Source organism: Rhinoderma darwinii, chromosome 9, assembly GCF_050947455.1.
Source record: "Rhinoderma darwinii isolate aRhiDar2 chromosome 9, aRhiDar2.hap1, whole genome shotgun sequence".
In the NCBI taxonomy this organism is placed as follows: Eukaryota; Metazoa; Chordata; class Amphibia; order Anura; family Rhinodermatidae; genus Rhinoderma; species Rhinoderma darwinii.
The window spans coordinates 31,931,227-31,953,982 of record NC_134695.1 but is presented as its reverse complement, the minus strand read 5'-3'; the positions used below and the strand labels follow the sequence as shown (position 1 = coordinate 31,953,982).

The 22,756-nt window shown below is 44.2% G+C and overlaps 1 protein-coding gene across 1 annotated transcript in view; it reads left to right on the top strand.

The window, feature by feature from the left end:
• LOC142660309 (C-signal-like) overlaps positions 1-19,129 on the top strand; it is a 32,977-nt gene extending 13,848 nt beyond the window's left edge. The window contains exons 3-6 of the mRNA XM_075836907.1: positions 1,773-1,960; positions 8,146-8,307; positions 15,523-15,633; positions 18,902-19,129. Coding sequence (XP_075693022.1) covers positions 1,773-1,960; positions 8,146-8,307; positions 15,523-15,633; positions 18,902-19,015 — 575 coding nt within the window. The 3' untranslated portion in view covers positions 19,016-19,129. The remainder of the gene's footprint in view (positions 1-1,772; positions 1,961-8,145; positions 8,308-15,522; positions 15,634-18,901) is intronic.
• Positions 19,130-22,756: the final 3,627 nt, after the last annotated feature.

The following is a 22,756-nucleotide window of genomic DNA, read 5'->3' as shown; positions in this document are numbered from 1 at the left end:
TGGAGCCGCTTTTCATTGACTCCATTGAAAAACAGCTCCAATAACGTCCGTAAAATACGCCGCGAAAAACGCGAGTAGTTACAAAAACGTCTGAAAATTTCAGACTTATTTTGCTACTGCGTGTGAACATATCCTAATAAAAAAACGGCTGAAAATTATGGGCTGTTTCCCCTTGAAAACAGCTCTGTATTTTACAGATGTTTTTTGTTAAGCATGTGAACATAGCCTGATTGTAAATCCGTTCCATTAAACAAAATCTGCCACATCTGACGGAACCCTAAGGGTCAGTTCACACGTTGCGTAAATACTGCGAATTTTCCACATCAGAATTTGTTGAGAAAATAACGCAGCAGTATACAGTAGCAGCAAAGTGGATGAGATAAAACAAATCTCATCCACACGCTGCGTAAATACTGAGTGGAAAAAACGTTTCGATATTGACCTGTGGTGCGGAATATTATTCCGCAACTTGTCAATTGTATTTGCGTAAACGCTGCTTATTTGTTGCGGGTTTTCCCCATTGAATTTAATGGGGAGGTAAAATTCGCAACAAATAGCAGTGGCGTTTTTTGCGGCGATTTCCCCGCAGTTAGGCCTCATTCACACGGCAGGGTTTCCCGTCCGGGTGCCGGCCGTTCATAAATCGGCCGGCACCCGGCTGCATTAGGAATGATAGACCCCTAATGGGGCTATTCACACGACCGATTTTTTGACGGCCGGAAAATCCGGCCGTCAAAAAATAGGACATGCTCTATCTTTGCCCGGACACCCGGCCGCCCGGCTCCCATAGAAGTCTATGGGGCCGGGTATTACACGGCCATCACCGGAATGTGTTCCGAGTGATGGCCGGGTTTCCCGTGGCTTGCGCTCTATCTCCTCCTCCTCACAGCGCAGAGTGCATGTGAGGAGGAGGAGTTGATGCCATTCTGACGAATGGCATCGCTGCACACTGTGTTGCAGGGCCGGGGTGTACAGCAGGTGGAGGGAGCGCTGCGCTGGCTCCCTTCCCCTGCTTGTTAAAAGCACCCTGGCTCGGCGACACCTTCGATGGCGCTGCTAGTAGCAGCAGCTGCTGCTGCTGCTGCTGCTACTACTGCAGCGACGCCACTATAGCAGAGCGGGGAGGTATCTCCCTGCTCTGCTATGTGCTAGCCGCACTTTAGCTCCTTGAAGGAGCGGAATCCCCGTGTGTTCGGGGATTCCGCTCCTGGACAGAGCGCTTGATGTCTCTGTCCATATCTGGGCAGTGACATCAGGGGAAACTCCTGAAGCGGAATCCCCGAACACATGGGGATTCCCCTTCAGGAGCTGCCGCTGATGTCACTGTCCGGATCTGCCCGGCCCGGCACGGATGCATAACTTTATGCAAACCGGCCGGGCAGAATGGCCGATTTTACCGGCCGGCACTCGGGCTCGGACCCGACCCGGTCGTGTGAATCCCGCCTTACTGTAATATGCTACAGAATTACCGTACACAATGTTAGATGCAAAATCTGCAGCGTGTTAACTAAATGTGGACATATTCTAAGGGTGCCAATACTTTTTATGATGGATGATGTGAGTGCTGGAAGATTTTTCTCCTTCAATAAGTGAAGTAATAAGTTAAAATCTGTGTTTAGTAGAGTTTCCTTTGTCTAATATTACTTTTGGAAACCATTCATTAGTGGTACTTGAGTAAAAAAACAAAAAAAACAAAGACAACAACATTGTCCTTTTCACGCCAAACGTAGATAACTTCTAAATATTGTAATAATTTTGCTTTGTTTTTATAGAAACCACAGATGCCAATAGTGTCAAAGAGGCTGTAAAAGAAGTGGAAAAACATCTCAATGGATCAGGGCTTAATCTATTGATTAATAATGCAGGGATCATGCCAGACAGCACTCTTGAATCTGCGGACTCTGCTGACTTCTTGAATGTTTACAACACAAATGTAGTAGGACCCTTTTTGCTTGCAAAGGTGAGAAATGAAATATGAAATTAAAATAATTTTATGAGATATTACCGTTTTCGGTCCACAGAAGGCAGAAATATACAATATCCAGGATCCAAACTGACTTCTGATCTTTAGTTTTGTCATTTCTAGGAGAATGAGACAAAATCATCTGTGTACATCTATCACTGGTAAAATTAATGTTTTACATTTGATGTAAAGTATACAGAGTTCCACTTAACCATTATGTTTTTCCTCTAATTTGACTGAACCTGTGTCCAGATAGCAAAGATACATTAGTATAGCGCAGCAGGGGGTATCAGCATATGTTGAGGTTGGCCTGGGGCCCACTTCTACTGCTTGCTCTGCATTGACTGGCAGGATGGGAGATAGTAAACCCTTGACCCAGCGCCTGCATGAAGTATACATATTTTTCAATAATATAATAAAGACACAAAAACTGTATTGTGGGGGAAGTGGGAGTCGGCCACAGCTTTATTAAACAAATATAACATATGGATAACCTTGCCCATACATAGTTCTTCTTGGAGTTTCCTAGCATGCCATCACCACCACAGCCGTGGTAGGCATATCCTAGTAGCTTTGACGGGTAACCTGAGGGGGTTCTCTTCTCCTTGTGTCCGCCTTCCGCTTCATGCGGTCGACCGCCAGCAGGATGGAGGTTCCTTGGGCAGCGTGGGCCACCAGAAATGACGAGAAATCAGATCCCGAGTCTTACGGGTCCCTGCGTGACCTTCCAGTCTAGAGGAGTGTCCACAGCGGAGGATTCTTCCACGGTCAGCCAGGCGCACAAATGTCCTCCCTGGAGCAATGTCCCCAACTTGCAGGGGATTGTCAGAGATAATGCAAGACTGATCAATGATGTTCTGTGGAATCTCCATGGTGTCTTTTGTCTCGAAAAACCTGGTCAAGGCATTGGCCCTCACATTCTTGTCGGCTGGGCGATAATGGAGCTCAAACTGGAACCTGGTAAAGAACAGTGACCACCTGGCCTGACGAGGGTTCAGCCGTTGGGCCGTCTGAAGATAGGTAAGGTTCTTATGGTCCGTAAAAATCAGGATGGGATGAGCTGCGCCCTCTAGTAGATGTCTCCACTCCTCAAGAGATGGCAAGTAACTCCCGATCCCCAATCGAGTAGTTGCATTCTGTGGAAGAGAAGAGCTTAGAAAAATATCCACATACCATTGACTTGCCCTTGGAGCTTCTCTGGAACAGGAGTGCACCAGCACCGACAGAGGATGCGTCCACCTCCAACAAGAACTGTAGAGAGACATCTGGATGATGGAGGATAGAGGCTGACGTGAAGGCACTCTTCAGGCTATTGAATGCGGACTCTGCCTCAGGAGTCCACACCTTGGCGCTCATTCCCTTCTTAGTGATGTTAGAGATAGGAGAAGTCAGTGAGAAGAAGTTTGGAATAAATTGTCTGTAAAAATTGGTGAATCCCAGAAAGCGCTGTATAACCCTCAAGCCTTGAGGGCGTGGCCATTCCAGAACAGACTTTACCTTTTCAAGACCCATCTCGAGACCTCGATTCGAGACGATATAACCCAGGAAGGGTAGAGTATCTTTTTCAAACATGCACTTTTCCAACTTAGCGTACAGACGGTTCTCCCTTAACTGCAGCAAAACTTGCCGGACATGTCTCTAATGAGTCACAGGATCTTGAGAAAAAATCAAGATATCATCAAGGTAGACTACTACACAAACATAGAGGAGGTCACGGAAAATGTCATTAGCAAACTCCTGGAAGACCGCGGGAGAATTACACAGGCCGAAGGGCATTACTAGATATTCATAGTGTCCATCACGGGTGTTAAATGCAGTCTTCCATTCATCACCCTGGCGAATCCGGACTAGGTTGTAAGCCCCATGCTGGTCTAGTTTGGAAAAAATCTTGGCACCACGTATACGATCAAACAGTTCTGAGATCAGCGGCAACAGATATTTATTTTTCACAGTGATCTGGTTGAGACCTCGGTAGTCAATACAAGGATGAAGAGAACCATCCTTCTTTTTGACGAAGAAGAACCCGGCTCCTGCCGGGGTGGAAGACTTCCGTATGAAGCCCCTCTCAGAAAACACTGGGAGCAGGAAACACTAGGGGACCATTTGCAAGACAGTCTAGAAATACAACAAAGCTCAGGCATGGGAGGCTGGGGCTGGGACCGTCTTATAGCCCTGGTGGTCACTGTGGAGCAGGACGGCCGTATGTGCAGACATCTCTTGAGAGAAGGGCGTCGACTGGATGGAAGGAGTTTGTGGTCAGCGACCACGAACGTTACAATAGGATTAAATATAGGACCCAGCTCGCTGACATTGCGGCTCCAGCACTGGACCCAGGAAAGGTAAGTATAAGAATTGTTTTGCTTTTTTATGTGTTACTAATTATTTTTGTGTTTGTGTTTTTTACAGGTTCAGTTGTTGAACTACGTCGGATTTGAGGACTACTTCTATAACAGTGTTTTTTTTATTCTCAATAAAATGGATAACGATGTTGGGTGCGAGATTTTTATTTCAATAAAATATTTTTCTATGTCTTTGTATTTTTCTAAACTTTATTCCTACCACCTTAGTAATGGCCGCTGGCTGATTGACTACGTCCATTACTAAGGTGATGCTTAATGTTAGAAATGAGGAGGCTAACACTAACCCCCATTATTACCCCGGTACCCTAGCATTACCAGGGTGGGAAGGGCCACTGTTTTTGGCCTTTCCCAGCCTAATAATACCAGCCTGTGGCAGCTCCAGTGCCTGACCATCACTACAGATGGTCGGGTACTGGATCGTACCTGGCTCTTCCCGGCACCCCTGGTGGCGGTGGGTACCGGGGTAATAATGGGGGTTAGTGTTAGCCTCTGCACCGGCTAACACTAAGCCCCGCCTTAGTAATGGAAGCTGTCAATCAGCCAGCAGCTATTAATAAGGCAGTAGTAATAAAGCTTTAAAAAAAATACAAAGTCATAGAAAAATAGGTTTGTTGAAATGAAAAACCCATACACAAACCTCATTAACCATTTTATTGATAATAAAAAAAAAGCCGTCATCAAAGTAGTCCTCGAATCCAACGACCGAACCTGTAAAAAAACACAAACACAAAAAAAAACTATTAGTAAGGGCTTTCGTTTCCCTGACCATTGATCTCCAATAGTCGACTTCGCTATTGGTTGCGTCGAGAACAACGGAACCCTGTCACAACGGCGACAAACAATAACCTTTAGCAATGTTTTCGTCATCATTGAGATCAATGGTGAGGGAAACGGAAGCTGAGGTTTCAGTTTGCCTTTCCGTTGAGGGGTTAGCCGACGGAAACCTCAGACGGAACCCCTCAACGGAAGGGCAACGGTGATGTGAACACAGCCTAACACGTATGGTAGACATAGATACAGGGCCCATGTGCATGTGTGATACTGTTTGCTGGAACCTGTATCTAAGCCTACCACAACATAGGCTTATATACAGGGTCCAGCAGACAGTAATCGTATACTGTATAAGATCACTGTCTGCTGGGGCCCTGTATCTAAGCCTACCACATGGTAGGCTTAAAAGGGGTTGTCCAGTCCCTAAACATTGATGGCCTATCCTCAGGATAGGCCACCAATAGCTGATGGGTCGGGATCCGACTCCCTGGACCCCGCCAATTAGTTGTTTTGAAGGGGGTGCCGCGCTCGTACAAGCGCTGCTTCCCCTTTATTTTCCTTACTTGCTCACACTGTGAATTGCAGACACGTCCACAGTACGAGCGCTGCACCCCCTTCAAAACAGTTGATTGGTGGATATCCCGGGAGTGGGACCCCGACCTATCAACTCGAGCAGACTGTGGTATTATGCTTACCCTCCTCTTCGGCAGCAGCGGAGGTCCTGACTCCATCCAGGGTCGGGATGTTGTGCACAGCGCATAGCGTTGTGACGTCATGCGCTGTGCACAGCGATGTGACGTCAGGACCTCCGCTGCGCTCCGGAAAGATGAAGGTAACTACTGTCAGTTACAACAGTAACGGGGGCCCATGTAGTTTATTACATAGGCCACAGTTACTATAGTAACTTTTCATTGATGTGGTGCGAGGGACCAAGGTCCATATATGGACAGTGACGTTAGTGGTTCCTCTAAAGCGGAATCCCCGTTGCCGACGTTGTGGCAGAGGATTCCGCTCCAGGAGTAGCCCCTGACGTCACTGTCCATACATGATCAGTGACATCACTATCCATATGTGAACAGTAGCATCTAGGAGTGGAATCCCCGGCCTATGCTCTGGCTGGGGATTCCGCTCATAGAGGGAGTCCCAATGGTGCTATCTACAGGGGGGGAGTCGCACTATCTACATGGGCACTGTGGCACTATATAGAGGCACTACCTACAGGGGACACTGGCACTATCTACATGGTCCTGTGGGCAATATCTACGTGGGTGCTGGCACTAGGGGCATCTAAGGGAGCATTATACTGTAGGGGGCATTAGTGGGGCATTATACTGTATGGGGCAGTTATGGTGGCATTATACTGTATGGGGGAAGCAATAGGAGCATTATACTATATGGGGCAGTTGTGGGGGCATTATACTGTCTAGTGGCATTATACTATATGGGGCAGCTATGGGGAATTATACTGTATGGGGGCAGCTATAGGGGCATTCTACTGTATGGAGCAGCTGTTGGGGCATTCTACTGTATGGCGGCAGCTATAGGGAATTATACTGTATAGGGGCAGCTATGGGGGCATTATGCTGTATTGGGAAGCTTTGGGGACATTAAGCTCTATGGGGCAGCTGTTGGGCATTATACTCTATGGGGTAGCTATGGAGGCATTATACTGTATGGGGCATTATACTGTATGGGAGAATCTGTATGGTCATTATACTGTATGGGGGCATCTATGTGGGCTTTAAACTGTATGGGTGCATCTATGGGGGCATTATACTGTATGGTGGCAGCTATGGGGGCATTATACTGTATGGTGGCAGCTAGAGGGCATTATACTGTGTGGGAGCAGCTAGAGGGCATAATACTGTGTTTCTATGCGTGCCGCATTGCTTGTCCCTCTTTTTGACACTTGAAAGTTGGGAGGTATGGGGGAATCCCTGGCCAAAGCATTGCCGATGCTCTTCCTGGGGATTCCGCTCCTGGAGAAGCCCCTGATGTCACTATCAATACATAGACAGTCACGACAGGGGCTCCTCTAGGTAGCTCCAATGGCGCTATGTACTGGGAGGGGGTATAGTGCTATTTACAGGGGGGGGTGTATGGCACTATCTACAAGGGGGGAGGGTAGCAATATCTACAAGGGGGGGCTGTGTGGCACTATCTACAGGGGGCTGGCAGTACCTACAAGGGGATGTGTGTGGCATTATCTACAAGGGGGTGTGTGCGGCACTATCTTCTAGGGGGGAATGTGTGGCAGTATCTACAAGGGCATATGTGTGGCACTATCTCCTGGGGGGGAAGTGTGGCAGTATCTACAATGGGGGTATTTGGCACTATCTATAGGGGGCTGTGTGTGGCACTATCTACAAGGGGAGGTGTGTGGCACTATCTACAAGGGGCGATGTGTGGCACTATCTACAGGGGGCTTTGTGGCACTATCTACAAGAGGAGGCTGTTCATTATGTCACCATATAGTCTCATGAGCCTCAGTTATACAATCTGTTTTATTCGGGCACTCACCTCTTTATTTATTTTCTTTTAATTTATTGTAATGTTAACTACCTTATAGAACTATATTGCTTGTAAAATGTACAAATGGTTTTACGCTCGAGTTACATTAAAAAAAGTGAAAAGAAATCTACATCTCATTGATTGGTAGTGAAAGCAAACATCGCAAGAGGGAAGGAAATGTCGGGAAAGTTGGGGGGGGGGGGCAAACGCAATCTTTGCCCCGGGTGCTGGAGGACCTAGATACGCCTCTGCCTTGTAGTACCGGACTCGTGATGACCACCCTCTGCCCAGCTTTGCATAGCTCCGGGCTCACATTGTGAACCGTTAATTGTGATGTAGTATAATGAAATATGTGAAATTAAATAACACTCTTCTTATGCAAGTTGCTTGTCTCCTTACATGTGAAATAAAGATCAAGGATGAACCTTGCACAGACTAGAATAATGACCGTAGTATAGTTGCTACAATATGTTTCTAATACTGGAAAATGTGCTATAAATTCAACTTATATTATATTATAATTTGAATTTCTTTTATCAGGCATTCCTGCCATTTTTGAAAAAGGCAGCAGCAGAAAATCAGTGGAAGCCCTTTAGCTGCAGCAAGTCTGCTATAATAAACGTTTCCACACTGTTAGGATCCATTGAGAAAACACCTGAGAGCTTCTGCGCATTCCCAATGCTTTCCTATAGATGCAGCAAGGTAAGCTACACGCTGTAAAATTTAAAGAACATCTGTCACTGTTTTTTTCCCCCTTAATTATAGACTAATATATTATCATAGTAGTATAAAATGAAATGATATCGCTTAGGGCCGGTTCACATCAGCGTTCACTTTCCGTTCAGGGGTTCCGTCTGAGGTTTCCGCCGTGGGACCCCTCAACGGAAAGTCAAACGGAAACCTTAGCTTCCATTTGCATCACCATTGATATCAATTGTGACGGAAACATTGCTAATGGTTTCCGTTTGTCACCATTCCGGCAGGTTTCCATTTTTTAGACAGAATCAATAGCGCAGTCGATTGCGCAACTGCCGAAATCGAAGCGCGCTCCGATTCCGGCAGTTTAACCCATTAGATGCCGCTGTCAATAGTAACAGCGGCATCTAATGTGTTTGACGGAGGGATGTGTCACCCCATTGGTGCCCCCGCAAAGAAATCGGGGGGCGCCGTTGGGTTTCCATGGCAGCTGGGGGCCCAACAAAGGCCACCCAGGTCTGCCGTCAGCACCGACAGGCAATAATGCTTTGGTATACTAAGTATACCAATGCATTATATAAGAGATCAGCAGATCGGAAAGTAAAGTCTCCTAGTGGGACAAAAAAAAAAGTTAAATAGTTAAATAAAGTTTATGAAAAAAAAAAGAAGAAAAGATTACAGTAAAAATAAAATAAAACCACTTTTTTTCTCCAAAAAGTGGTTTGATTTAGTAAAAGTGTCAAAACAAATAACACATACACAAATGGTATCCCCGTGATCATAACGACTCGAACAATAAAATTAACACATTAATTAAGCCGCCGGATGAACGGCGTCCAAAAAAACCGCAAAAAACAACGGCAAAACTTTTTTTTTTCTCCCGTTCCCCCCATAAAAAAATTAAATAAAAGTTAATTAATAAGTCCCATGTACCCCAAAATAGTACTAATGAAAACTACACCTTGCCCCGCAAAAATAAAGCCCACAAATGGCCACATCGACGTAAAAATAACTTTTGGCTCTTGTAATGCGATGATGCAAAAATAAGTAAATTTTTTATAAAAGGGTTTTTATTGTGCAAACTTAGGAAAACATATAAAACCCTTACATATTTGGTATCCCCTTAATCGTGCCGACCCGTAGAATAAAGTTAACATGTTATTTACGTTGCATAGTAAACAACGTAAATTTATAATGTGAAAATCAATGCTGGAATAGCTGCTTATTTTCAATTCTCTCCTAAAATAAAGTTAATAAAAGCTAATCGATATATTATATGCATCCAAATATGGTGCAATTGAAAAATAAAACTCGTTTCGCAAAAACAAGCCCTTGTACGGCTATGTCGATGGAAAAAAAAAAGTTACGACTCTTGAAATGCGACCGTGAGAAAACAAAAAATAATCCTTGGTCATTAACGCGCAAAATGCAGAAGTAAAAATCATTGTTGTTGGCGGCACATCTCATGTAAACAGGGTATGAGCTGCCAACAATGTTGCATCAAATAAATGGAGCTAATCAATCGGCGCTCGATTACCATCATATATCTGCCAGTGTAAAAGGACCTTTAACCCTTTAGATCAGCCTATTTTGGGTTTTAATGACCAAGCGTTTTTGTTTTTTCATCGTCACATTTCAAAAGCCAAACTAATATTTTTTTTGTGTTTTACTACTTTGCACAATAAAAACACTTTTTTTTGTCGCCATATTCTGAGCTATACCTTTCTTATTTTTCTGATAATAGTTTTATAGAGCGGGACATACTAATTAGGCCTCATGCCCACATCCTTCACTGTTTTAATGTCCGTTTAAAATGGATCCGTGTGTTCGTTGTGACATCCCTGTGGTTTCCGTTGTCAATCAGCATACGTTCCGTTGTTCCGTTTTAAACGGACGTTGGACTTCCGTTTGTCTTCCATTTTGAACGTTCCTTTAAAGTCCGTCTTGTGTTTTGAATGCTTTGGGAACTTTGTATTTCAATAATTTTTATTGAAGTTTTACAAGAAAAAGTAAACTTTACATCAAACAATACAAAAAAAAACAAGTTGCTATATGTCATATAAGAAGAAGAAAACAAGAAAACAAATTGAAAAAAAAAGAGGTAAGGAAGGAATAAAAGGGGAGGGAGAGAAATAGGGAAAAGTGGGGGGAAGGACAGGAAAATGAGGGTCAAGTGTCCTCTAGGCAAAATGAACCTAAGAGATCGTCCCAAGGTATCTGAGCCATGTCTGCCAAACTTGAAGAAATAGCTCCTCCTTATCTGAGACCATACAGTGCAAACGATCATTGACCATGATCTAATTCAATTTAGTCTTAACAGATGAATAGGAATCACTGGGCTTTTCCAGGATGTAGCTATAGCACTTTTGGCTGTCAGGAAAAGAATGGATACAAATTTATGAGAGGCTTTAGATAATCCGGGGACGGTCTCATTAAGTAATGCCTGTGACGGGAACAGTTTCAAGCAGGGGCGTAGATAAAGGCTCATGGGCCCGGGTGCAAGAATTCAGCTTGGGCCCCCCTACCCCTCCCCAACACCACCATCATCAGACCTCTGTGTGCACTTATGCCCAGATGCCTTGCCCAACAGCCCCCACACAGTATAATGCTCCCATAGCTGCCCCCACACAGTATAATGCCCCATAACGTATAATGCCCCCCCATAACAGCCCCATACTGTATAATGCTCCCCATATCAGCCCCCACAGTATAATGCCCTACATAGCTGCCCCCATACATTATAGTGCCCCCCATATCAGCCCTCATACAGTATAATGCCCCCATATGAGCTTCCCATACAGTATAATGCCCCCCATATGAGTTCCCCATACAGTATAATGCACCCCATATGAGCTACCCATACAGTATAATGCCCCCATATGAGCTACCCATACCGTATAATGCCCCCCATACAGTATAATTCCCCCATATCAGCCCCCATGCAGTATAATGCCCCCCATATCAGCCCCCATACATTATAATTCCCCCATATCAGCCCCATGCAGTATAATGCCCCCCAGCTTATCAGCCCCATGCCATATCAGCCCCCCATGCAGTATAATGCTCCCTTCCCGCAATATCAGCCCCCTATACAGTATAATGCCCCCATATGTGCATAATAGAAAAATAGCATAATTACTTACCTATCCCCTTTACTTTGCCTCCTCCGGTGTGTGCTATGAGTGACTCAGCGCAGGCAGGCGCGATGATGTCGCTACATCCCGCCTGCCTGCGTCGAGCCGCTACGGGCACAGTGAATGCTGGATCAAGGAGACGTCAGCTCCTTGCTCCAGCATTGAATGGAACCGGGACCTCGGTGAGTGACTCGAGACCCCCCGGAGGTCTTCACACGAATCCCCAGGGGGACGCGACCCACAGTGTATAATGTATTGTGTTGTATTGTATTGTTCAGTTTGCAGTGGAGAGAGGAGCGGGGGCTGTAATTTAATGGGCCCCCCCTCTCCACCGCAAACATCACAATACAACACCATACATTACAAGGCAACACAATACAATACAACACAACACAATACATTACATTACAATACAGACTCTGCAGCTCACCTGGAGTCCTCCGCACCGGCTCTTCCACTGCACAGGCTGGAAGACGTGTCACGTGACAACACGGTCACATGGTACACTAAGTGTACTATGTGACCGTAACCAGGAAGTGCCGGCTTCACGGCTCAGAAAATTATTTTTTAACAAGCATGCTGTATGGCAACGGGGGCCCGTGGGCCCCCCAGGCTTAGGGGCCTGGTCGCAATTGCGACCGCTGCGACCCCTATAGCTACGCCACTGGTTTCAAGTTAATCTGAATTATAGAAAATAACATATTAAAGATTCGTCGCCAAAATCGGCGTACCTTCGGGCAATTCCACCATACTTGCAGAGGGTCTCTCACACATCCACAGTTTCTAAAGCAAGAAGATGGGGCAGAAGGGAACATTTTTGGTCAGTTTAGAGGAAACGAAGTACCATCTTAAGAATACATTATAATTGGCTTCGACCAGCGAAGTATTAATAGAAATTTTCGCAGTACGTTCTGCCTTATCTTGCCATTCCCTAATAGTAAAGAATGTGTGTAAGTCCCTCTCCCACATAGACATATATGACAGCTTGTCCGACGGAGCAACCAAAAGTGAGTAAATATTAGACAAAAGATGATGACCACTAGAATTATTCAAACTTAAATGCTCAAATACTGAAGTAGTCTACAGAACCAAAGTAGGTTTAAATGAGTACATAAAATGGTGAATCTGGTGAAAACTAAATATCTCATAATCTGGCATGTGATGGATGGACTGGTAAAAATAACAGGGTTTTACGCCTAGTCTATCACAAAATTGTCAGTTTATCCCACAACGCTAAGGAAGAAGAGAGGAGTGGACATAACACAGGTGGTCTGTGTGTGGGCTTCAGCCATAACAGCTGGTTAGACGGGAACTTCCGGAGTAGCTGCCTGTTTGATACAAATCCAACGTGTTTGGTTAGTTATACTATGGAGTGAGACTAAGGGAGTCAAGCGAGTCGCATAATAGTATTTAGTGAGATTTGGTAAACCCAAACCCCAGGATACATTAGAACAGTAAAGAGTACTCTGGGAGTTTACATAGTTTAGGACCCTAAACGAAGGACAATAAAAGCCTTTGAAGGACTTTTAAATAGGGGGCAGGGACATCTATTGGTAAAGTGCAAAAGAAATATAAGATTCTGGGAAGTACCGTAATTTTCACAGCTGCTATCCGACCAAACCAGGAAAGAGGCATAGAAGCCCAATGCAACAGGTCTGTTTTAAATTTTTGTTTGAGAGTAAGGAAAGTTGTGCGGAAAAGGGTGGAATAGCAAGGAGTGAGGTGAACCCCCAGATAGGAGATTATGTCTTCCCTCCATCTCAGCTCAAGATTCAATTGTATCAGCTTGGCCATTGAATGTGGAATGCTGATGTTCAAAACCTCAGATTTATCATGGTTGACCTTGAATCCCGAGACCTGGTAAGTGGTCTAAAATGTGATAGAAATTTGGGAAGGAACGTAAGGGGGAACGACAAAACCAGTAAGCTATCATCCGCATGAAGTGCACATTTATGTGTCTGACCCCTAACCTCGGGTCAATAGGAAGAATGCCTGCAGGCAAACAGAACCCCTAACCTCAACACCCTTTATATCGTTATTTATCCTGATCAGGTGGGCCAGGGGCTCAATTGCCAAGACAAAAAGGACAGGGGATAGAGGGCACCCCTGTCTCGTTCTGCAGCCTATAGTTATACGATCTGAGAAGAATCCCTTGATCATGACTTGGGCAGATGGAGCTGAATAAAGACTTTGCAAAAGGGTAATAAATTTATCTCCGAACCCCCAATGCCTCAGGACAAAAAATAAATATCCCAGGTCAGGGAATCGAAAGCCTTATGCAGGTACAATGACAGGCATAGTGTTCCCGTTCTCCACGTTCCATCCCAGTGTGAACGAACAAGGGATATAAGATCAATGATCTGACTAGTCTGATCAGCCGCTTGTCTGTTTGGAACAAAACCCACCTAATCAGGGTGGATGTATTGTTCTAGAAAGGCATTGAGTCCCGTGGCCAATATTTTAGTGAGAATCTTCATGTCAATGTTAATCAATGATATTGGCCTATAATTTTGACAAGAAGAGGGGTCTTTACCTGGTTTTGGGATCACTGAGATGTACGCCTTAAGTGCTTCAGGTCCAGGAAGACTACCATCCCTGAAAGCATTAAAGAGGATGACTAAGTGAGGGGCCAAAATATTCGCAAATTTTTTATAGTATAGGTTAGAGAACCCATCTGGACCTGGGGATTTAGCTGGTTTGAGGGATTTAATCACAGCCAAAACTTCCGGAATCGATATAGGGGCCTCCATATTGTGGGGGTCTGTTAAGACTGACAAGGATATATCCTTAAATAATTTATCAGCTTTCACTCCATCTAGCTGGGATGGGGATTTATCCAGGGAGGAATAGAATGAAAATAAACTATTGAGAACCTCTTTAGGGTGCTGCGTAAGATTACCGTTCGCTAGCCTTAATTTAGGGACCATGAAATTATGAGACAATGGCGCAAGTTTCCGAGCCAAGAAAGTGCCAGGTTTGTCACTTTGGGCAAAAAAACTGTATTGCGTCCAATGAATGTGGAGTTCTGCAGTAGTCGTAAGGGATAGGTTAAGTTCAGTACGGGCTTCCTCTATTTTAGACCGCAAGACAAGGCTAGTATCCGCCTTTTGTTGTCTGACTACAGTTAAATAAGTCGATTCCTTATCTGCTTTGGGAACTTTGGCACGCCCTGGCACGGATCCGTGAAAAACGGACAGCACACTGCCTTCCATGTGCCGTCTGTTGTTTTTACGGACCCATAGGCCTCAATGGGCGTGATGGACACTGGACAGAAGTAGGATATTTTCTACTTTTGACGGAACGGACGTACGGAACCGTTAAAACAACGGAAGTGTGCATGGCCCCATAGAAATGAATGTGTCATTGTGCTATCCGTTAAAAAAACAGATAGCACCCTGAAGAAAATAACTGAAGTGGGCATGAGGCCTTATGTGTAGCTTTTTTGTTTTTTCATAATAAAGCATTTTGCAAAGAGAAAGAGTAGGTTTTTCATTTTTTTTTTACTTTGGTAATTTTTTTTTGGTAATTTTTTTTTTTAGTCCCACTATGGGACTCCACTAAGTGATGTTTGATTGCTTTCATGATGCACTGCAAGATTTCTGCATTGCAGTGTATCATAGAGCCCCCACCCTCTAAAACCACTTGGGTCGCTATTGACCCTGGCATCTAAGGGGCTAAATGGCCAGGATCGGAGGTAACTGATCCCGGCCCTTATAGCAGAAACCCGTCTGTTTTTAGACAGCCCGACACCCACTTTAGGGATGTCCTGTGCCGGGCTTATGATACAGTGCCCCAAATAGGTAGTACTGTGGCATAAGTACCCTTAATAAGCGCCGTGAAAGTGCGTATGGGCGGTCATTAAGGGGTTAATCATTTCATGAGATCTGACAAGTCCTCTTTTAGTAAATGCTTGCATTCCCCATAAAATTTTGGAGCATTTTCTTTTAGAAATCTGCCCTGTACCGTTCTTCTGTTATTCCACCTGAAAATATATGAATAAATTGCTAACTGGTTGAGACCATTCCCCTTGTTGATGGGGCGTTTTAATTGTATATAATTGTACATTGAATTGCTTTTTCATTTGCAGGCTGCTCTCAATATGCTCGCTCAGTGCCAGTCTGTGGGTTACAAGAAAGATGGTATTTTGTGCACTGCCCTCCATCCAGGATGGGTTCAAACAGACCTTGGGGGGCCTAATGTGAGTAGACTGCTTGATCCATAGTATCAATGACCTGTCAGCTTACTGGAAATGTAGAATCTTTGATATGTCTGGTGGCTCTTCAACCTATGAATTGTACCTCTCAATTATAATAATGCAGATTATATTTAATACAGACAAACGTATTTCCTCCCTGCCATATGTTTCCTATTATTGCACGTTTGTTGCCCTTAAGGCTATGTTCACACGGAGTATTTTGGGGGAGGAATATCTGCCTCAAAGCTCCAAACGGAATTTTGAGGCAGATATTCCTCCCCCAAAATACTCCGTGTGAATAGCAATGATCGCGCCGTTTTTCGCCCGCGGCCATTGAGCGCCGCGGGCAGAAAACACGCTTTCTCCTGCCTCCCATTGAAGTCAATGGGAGGTCGGAGGCGGAAGCGCCCGAAGATAGGGCATGTCGCTTCTTTTTCCCGCGAGGCAGTTTTACTGCTCGCGGGAAAAAGACGCCGACGCCTCCCATTGAAATCAATGGGAGGCGTTCTCGGGCCGTTTCTGCCGAGTTTTGCGACGCGGTTTCCGCGTCAAAAAACTCGGCAAAAGACCCCGTGTGAACATAGCCTAAGGCTGGGTTCAAACTGAGTTTTTTGCAGGCAGAAAATCTGCCTCAAAATTCCGTTTGGAATTTTGAGGCAGATTTTGCTCTGCCTGCAAGCTGATTTTCGCTGCATTTTCGCCCGCGAAATACACTTTCTCTGCCTCCCATTGATGTCAATAGGAGGTCAGAGATGTAAACGCCCGAAGATAGGGTATGTCCCTTCTCTTTCCAGCGAGCCGTTTTTTGCGCTCACGGGAAAAATACACCTCCCATTGAAATCAATGGGATGCATTTTCGGACGATTTTTGGCGCATTTTCCGACGTGGTTTCCGCATCAAAAAACGGGTAAAAAAAACTCTGTGTGAACTGACCCTAAAGGTTTCTGATCTTTAAATATAATGGGCAAGATTTACTATTGGTGTTGTGCCAGAATTCTGGCCTAAGTAGCACCTTCATTTTGGTGCAAATAATTTTAGACAAATTTATCAATAATATGTACCAGAAAGAACAGATGTTTGTGAGTCGTTCAACAAGGGAGTTTGGCTTAGCGAAAAACGCTTATGCTATGCCAAATTCAGACACTATTTTGCAAAGAAGTCAACTAGATTACGCTAACTAAAAGGTTGTATAAAGTTACAGAAGTGCCTAAACGTGCCAAATTTATCATCCAAGTCAATAAAGATCGTGCAGGACAAGAATGAAGCTTAAAGGGAACCTGTCACCAGCATTTCACCTATTAAACCAGCAAAACCAGGCGGTAGTGGGTGAAAAAATCATTTCTATATAACCTATAATTGTCTTCTTAGTTGGCTCTGTAGCTTTAATATTCAGTTTTTTTGTGTTCCCACACCGTATGCTAATGAGCATAAGAGTCATATCTTCATTTCTCAAGTCTTTCAAAGTTAATCCCGCCTCCTTACTTCTGATTGACAGCACCACGCCTTCCCTCAGCACACAAAATCCTGCGCTTGTGCATTGATGTCCTCTTCTGGGGTGTGCGTACAACGGGACACTGGATTATTACGATAAAAGGCGCAAAATGTTTGCAGACCGTTATTTACAGTCGGAGGTGGAGTTTAGGAGAGGGGATAACGGTAATGAACTTTTGATAGCAGAGGCCAGTGAGGGATAAGTAAAGTTCAATAGGTGAAATTCTGGTGACAGGTTCCCTTTAAAATATCAAAAGTTTTAATGAATGCTCAAAGATAAAACAAATACCGTGTAAAAAACAAACTTTTGTATATTTAAAGTAAATGGACAATGCCAGAAAAGATGAATAGTATACACTGCGTTTTAAGAATATATCAAACAATGGTAGCCCCACAAAGAGATGTCTAGAGCATGGGCTAGAAACAGTCTCAAACCAGTTTTAGGGACTTTGGTCAAACTCAATAAGCATGTTTACTTAAACTGATGTAACCGTGTATATGTGATGACATGAACACATTAAACCTACGCTCACAAGGGCAAACATCAAAAGAGCACCACCCCCTCCAAAATCAAATAATGCTTAAAACATTAATAATAAGAGCAGAGCAAGCACCTGTGTATAAAATATAGAACAAAATCACATACATAGCTCATAGGCAAGAGTGGTGCTGCTGACAGGAACGTGCCAAAACTAGGGACAACCTACCAGTAACGTATCTTTTCCCGGGCTGAGGCTACAGTGTAAACGGGTTCGGCCTGGGTAGGAGGCAGGCGTTTTCCCACTGTCTCCTTTCCTGCCATTGGCATTGGTTTAACCCATTAGTGACCGCCCCATAGTGTTTTTACGGCAGCCACTAACCGCCTTTATTCCGATGCAGTAGCCTTTTTACGGTGCTGCATAGGAATAAATAAACAAAGCAGGGAGCGGTTAAATCTCTCTGCTCTCAGCTACCAGAGGTAGCTGAGGTCTGGGGGCATCCCTGCTCGAACGGGTGAGATCGATATTAGTATCGATCTCACCCGTTTAACCCCTCAGATGCGGCGCTCAATAGCGAGCGCCGCATCTGAGCTGTTTTGGAGAGAGGGAGGGAGCTCCCTCTCATCCCATCGTCACCCAGTGATAAGATCGCCGAGTGTCTGTGTCTCCGATGGCAGCCAGGAGCCTAATAAAGGCCCCCAGGTCTGCCTGTAGTGTATGCCTGCTAGGTCATGCCTCTAGCAGATGCCTGTATGTTTTGTATGGACAGGCATAATACAATGCAATACAGAAGTATCCACCAAATGTGTTTAGTACTGGTGAGAAGCCTTTTCTAGTACGCTGATTCTTATTGGCTGGCCTGCACATTAGCAGGAAATACTCTACTGTCCATCTACAAGATGATTCCATTGGTAGGACTGAGCTAATGGCCATTTGTGTCCACCAGCAATGGACAGATTAGGTGGACCTTCTGAGGGGGAATACAAAAAGCAGCAGGAAGCACCATAACAAGTGTGTAACAGAAATATAAGTTTTTAAAAAAAAATGAATCCAATTGAAAAATAATTACATTTTGCCAGATCTAACAGAAAAATTTGCTATTTAATAGTGGGAGAACCCCCTTTAACAGTTACAGTCCATAGGAATGTTCATTCAGTTGTTGTATGAAAAATATACAAATAAGACAGACCTGGGCTTGAAAAGCAGCGCACAACAGCTGTATGCACACTACAAGTAGCCACAGTCTTTGTGGTTTATATTCCTAGCCATCCCAATTCATTTTTACACCTGTCTTGTTTTAGGCTCCTCTCACAGTGAAGCAGAGTGTCCAAGGTATTGTCAAAGTTCTGGGCAGCCTTTCCGAGAAGCATTCTGGAATTCTCATGGACTGGGAAGGAAATGTGGTCCCTTGGTGAAATACAGCATAGAAACATCATCAAATAACAACTGATTTTTTCTTCTGTTATAACATGCAGCATCTTCTTATGTGACTTACATTTCTGCGCTGTAAATTTTAAAAATGTTTAAATCTAATAAAACATTAAGTACTTTTTGGAACATCTGAATTTTTTATGTTTAATGAAGAACTTTCAAGTCCATTGGTGCCAACAAAGGAGACAGCAAAATGCCCCCGATTTATACAGTGTTTTACATGAATGACATCATACACTTTTACATGGGGTAGTTTTGGGGTTGGTGATAGTATTCCTGCCATACTCTTGGTGGTTTGGTGTGTAATACCTAATACCTCTGGAAGTTTAAGTTGAAGAAAGAGTGATGATATACATTATGCATGGTGGTTATGGGTTAAAATCCTATATATCTGGAGGTCTAAAGTACTCTAGTGGTAAAGATTTAACCATTTAATGTAATTATATTATTATATTATATTGTTTAGGATGGTGCAGGGGTTAGTTGTGTAGGTATGAAATGTACCTATAATTTAGTTATTTAAAAATGAGCTCCAAATCCACTAAGTCTGTTCACATATCCATAGTGTAACATGACAAAATTATGTCTTCCTACAACTGCCACTTGGGGGAGCTCACTGCTTACAGATTTTTACAGCTTTATTTATATAGCGCCAACATATTCTCATTGAAGTAAAAAATAATTCATATGCAGTGCACTCTTCCTCGTGAGCAACTCTGGCCAACTTGAGAACAGTGGGAGTGTCCCAGACACGTAGTCTAAGAAGCGAGGCAGCCATTTTGGGACAGCACAGAGGGGACTCAGAAACGGCAGATCCAAGGCAGAGGGGCACAACTGGAGGAAACCAGGTATTATTACTCCATATACACCATCATATTTAAGATGTTGTCCCGGGACCAGAAGGTCGCTTTAAGAGCACTTTTAAGCGCATAATATCGGTGCATCTTCCCAAACTCAATCAAGATATTATGTAAATCCTTGATCTTTGATGAGGCTATACCTTTTACTGTTTGTTTATTTATATATATATATATATATATATATATATATATATATATACACATATATGGAGTTCCCCTCTTTGGAAGGGAAAAGGCCGTTGAGGTGAAATGAGTGACCATCTGAAGCTTCCACTGGTGTTATCAGCTGATTGCCAGAGGTTTCAGCTGCAAGACCAGAAGACCAGATGAGCTTATTTAGGCTGGATTCACACGAATGTGGCGTTTTTGCGGACGCAAAAATGCGGCGTTTTGTGCGCGCAAAAACCACTTGACAGCTCCGTGTGTCATCCGTGTATGATGCGCGGCTGCGTGATTTTCACGCAGCCGCCATCATAGAGATGAGGCTAGTCGACGTCAGTCACTGTCCAGGGTGCTGAAAGAGTTAACTGATCGGCAGTAACTCTTTCAGCACCCTCGACAGTGAATTCCGATCACCATATCGAGCAACCTGTTTAAAAAAAAAACCACGTTCGTACTTACCGAGAACTTCCCTCCAGGCCGTTGCCTTGATGACGCGTCCTTGGTTACGCGTCCTTGGTGACATCTGGCCCCACCTCCCTGGATGACGCGGCAGTCCATGTGACCGCTGCAGCCTGTGCTTGGCCTGTGATTGGCTGGAGGAAGAAGCCGGGAGTTATCGATAAGTCAGAACTTCTTTTTTACACGTTCATGTATATTGGGATCGGAAGTCACTGTCCAGGGTGCTGAAACAGTTTAACTCTTTCAGCACCCTGGACAGTGACTATCTCCTGACCTCGCGTACCGGAATTTTTTTTGCCAGGTTCGGCCAAAACGAGTTCGGCCGAACCCGCTGAAGTTCGGTTCGGTTGTCCGGGTTCGCTCATCTCAAAGACACTCCGTTTGGATGTTTGTAAACAGAAAAGCACGTGGTGGTTTTCTGTTTTCATTCATCCTTTTGACAGCTCTTGCGCGAATCACGCAGTTCGCACGGAAGTGCTTCCGTGCGACATGCGTGGTTTTCACGCACCCATTGACTTCAATGGGTGCGTGATGCGTGCAAAACGGCGAAAGAACGGACATGTCGTGACTTTTTTTCAGCAGACTCACGCTGATGAAAAATCACGGACATGTCTGCACGGCCCCATAGACACATATAGGTCCGTGCAACGCGCGTGCAAATCACGCGTGTTGCACGGACGTTTTTCCAGTTCGTCTGAATAAAGCCTAACAATGGGTCTAAATTAACCCCTTTCAGCTGCAGCCAGTTTTGACCTTCCTGACAAAACACAACTCTAAATTTATTGCCCAGATTCTGTACTTTTTAAAAATATCCCACGAGGCCCTAGTATGCTACTGGACTCAAACACAGGCCTCAGAAGCAAAGAAGCACCAAATGGATTTTGGGGACTTCTTTTTTATTAGATTATATTTTAGGCACTATGTCACGTTTAAGGCCGGGTTCCCACGTAGCGTAAACGCTGCAGAATTTCTGAAAACAAAACGCAGTGTAAACGTTCAGAAATTGACCTGCGGCGCGGAATTTAATTCCGCACCATGTTAATTTTTACTGCGTTTTAGTTGATTTTACCTAGCGGGTTATCCCCATTGACTTTTGCGGTTATGCCGCAAAAATCGCAACCACGGAAAACAAAACAAAAATCATAGTTACCCAGAACGCCCTCCTTAATCCTGCAGTCCAGCCTCCTGGGATGACGTTTCATCCCATGTGACCGCTGTAGCCAATCACAGCGTCACATGGCCTGCAACGTCATCGTAGGATGCCGGACTACGCGCAGAGAAGGAGGGGGTAAGTAAGGATTTTTTTTTAAGCCCTGCTTTCCGCACCGGAGATTCCATCCGAAAAACCGCACCACAATGTGGTGCATTTTTTTGGACAGAATGTTCTGTGGGTTCCAGGTCGAATACGCTGTGCAGTTTTTACGCAGTGTATCCAACCCGTGGGAACCCGGCGTAAAGAGGCCTTGAGTTGCCAAAACATAAAAAACACCACCCAAAAGACTACATTTTGGAAACTGCAACCCTCAAGGAATTCATCTAGGGGAATAGTGAGCATTTTGACCCCACACGTTTTTTGCCGAATGCATTTGAACTAAGCCGTGAAAATGAAAATCCACATTTTTTTTCATTAAAACTTATTTTTATTAGATTTTCTAATTTTCACAAGGGTTAGAGGAGAAAAAGCACCCCACCATTTGTAAAGAAATTTCACTCGAGTATGGAAATACCCCATATGTGGTCATAAACTACTGTTTGGACAAACAGCAGAGCTCAGAAAGGAAGCTTTCAGAAGTCCAATTTTGCTTGAAAGGTTTGCTGCGCCATGTCTCATTTGCGATGCCACTGAGGGGCCAAAACAGTGGAAACCCCCCCCCCCCACACCACCAAAAGTGACCCCATTTGGGAAACTACTCCACACAAGGAATTTATCTAGGGGTATGGTGAGCATTTTTACCCCACAGATTTTTTTTCCTGAATTTAATTAAATTGGGCCATAAAAATGAAAATAATTTTTTTTTTTTAACAAAACATAGAATTTTTTTCATTTCCACAAGGAATACAGGAGAAAAAGCACCCAAACATTTGTAAACCAATTTCTACCGAGTACGGCAATACTCCATATGTGTATATAAACTACTGTTTTGACATATGGTAGGGCTCAGAAGGGAAGGAGCGCCATTTGGCTTTTGGAGCTGAAATTTAGCTGGAATGGTTTGAATAGGCTTTTTCGCATTTGCATAGGCA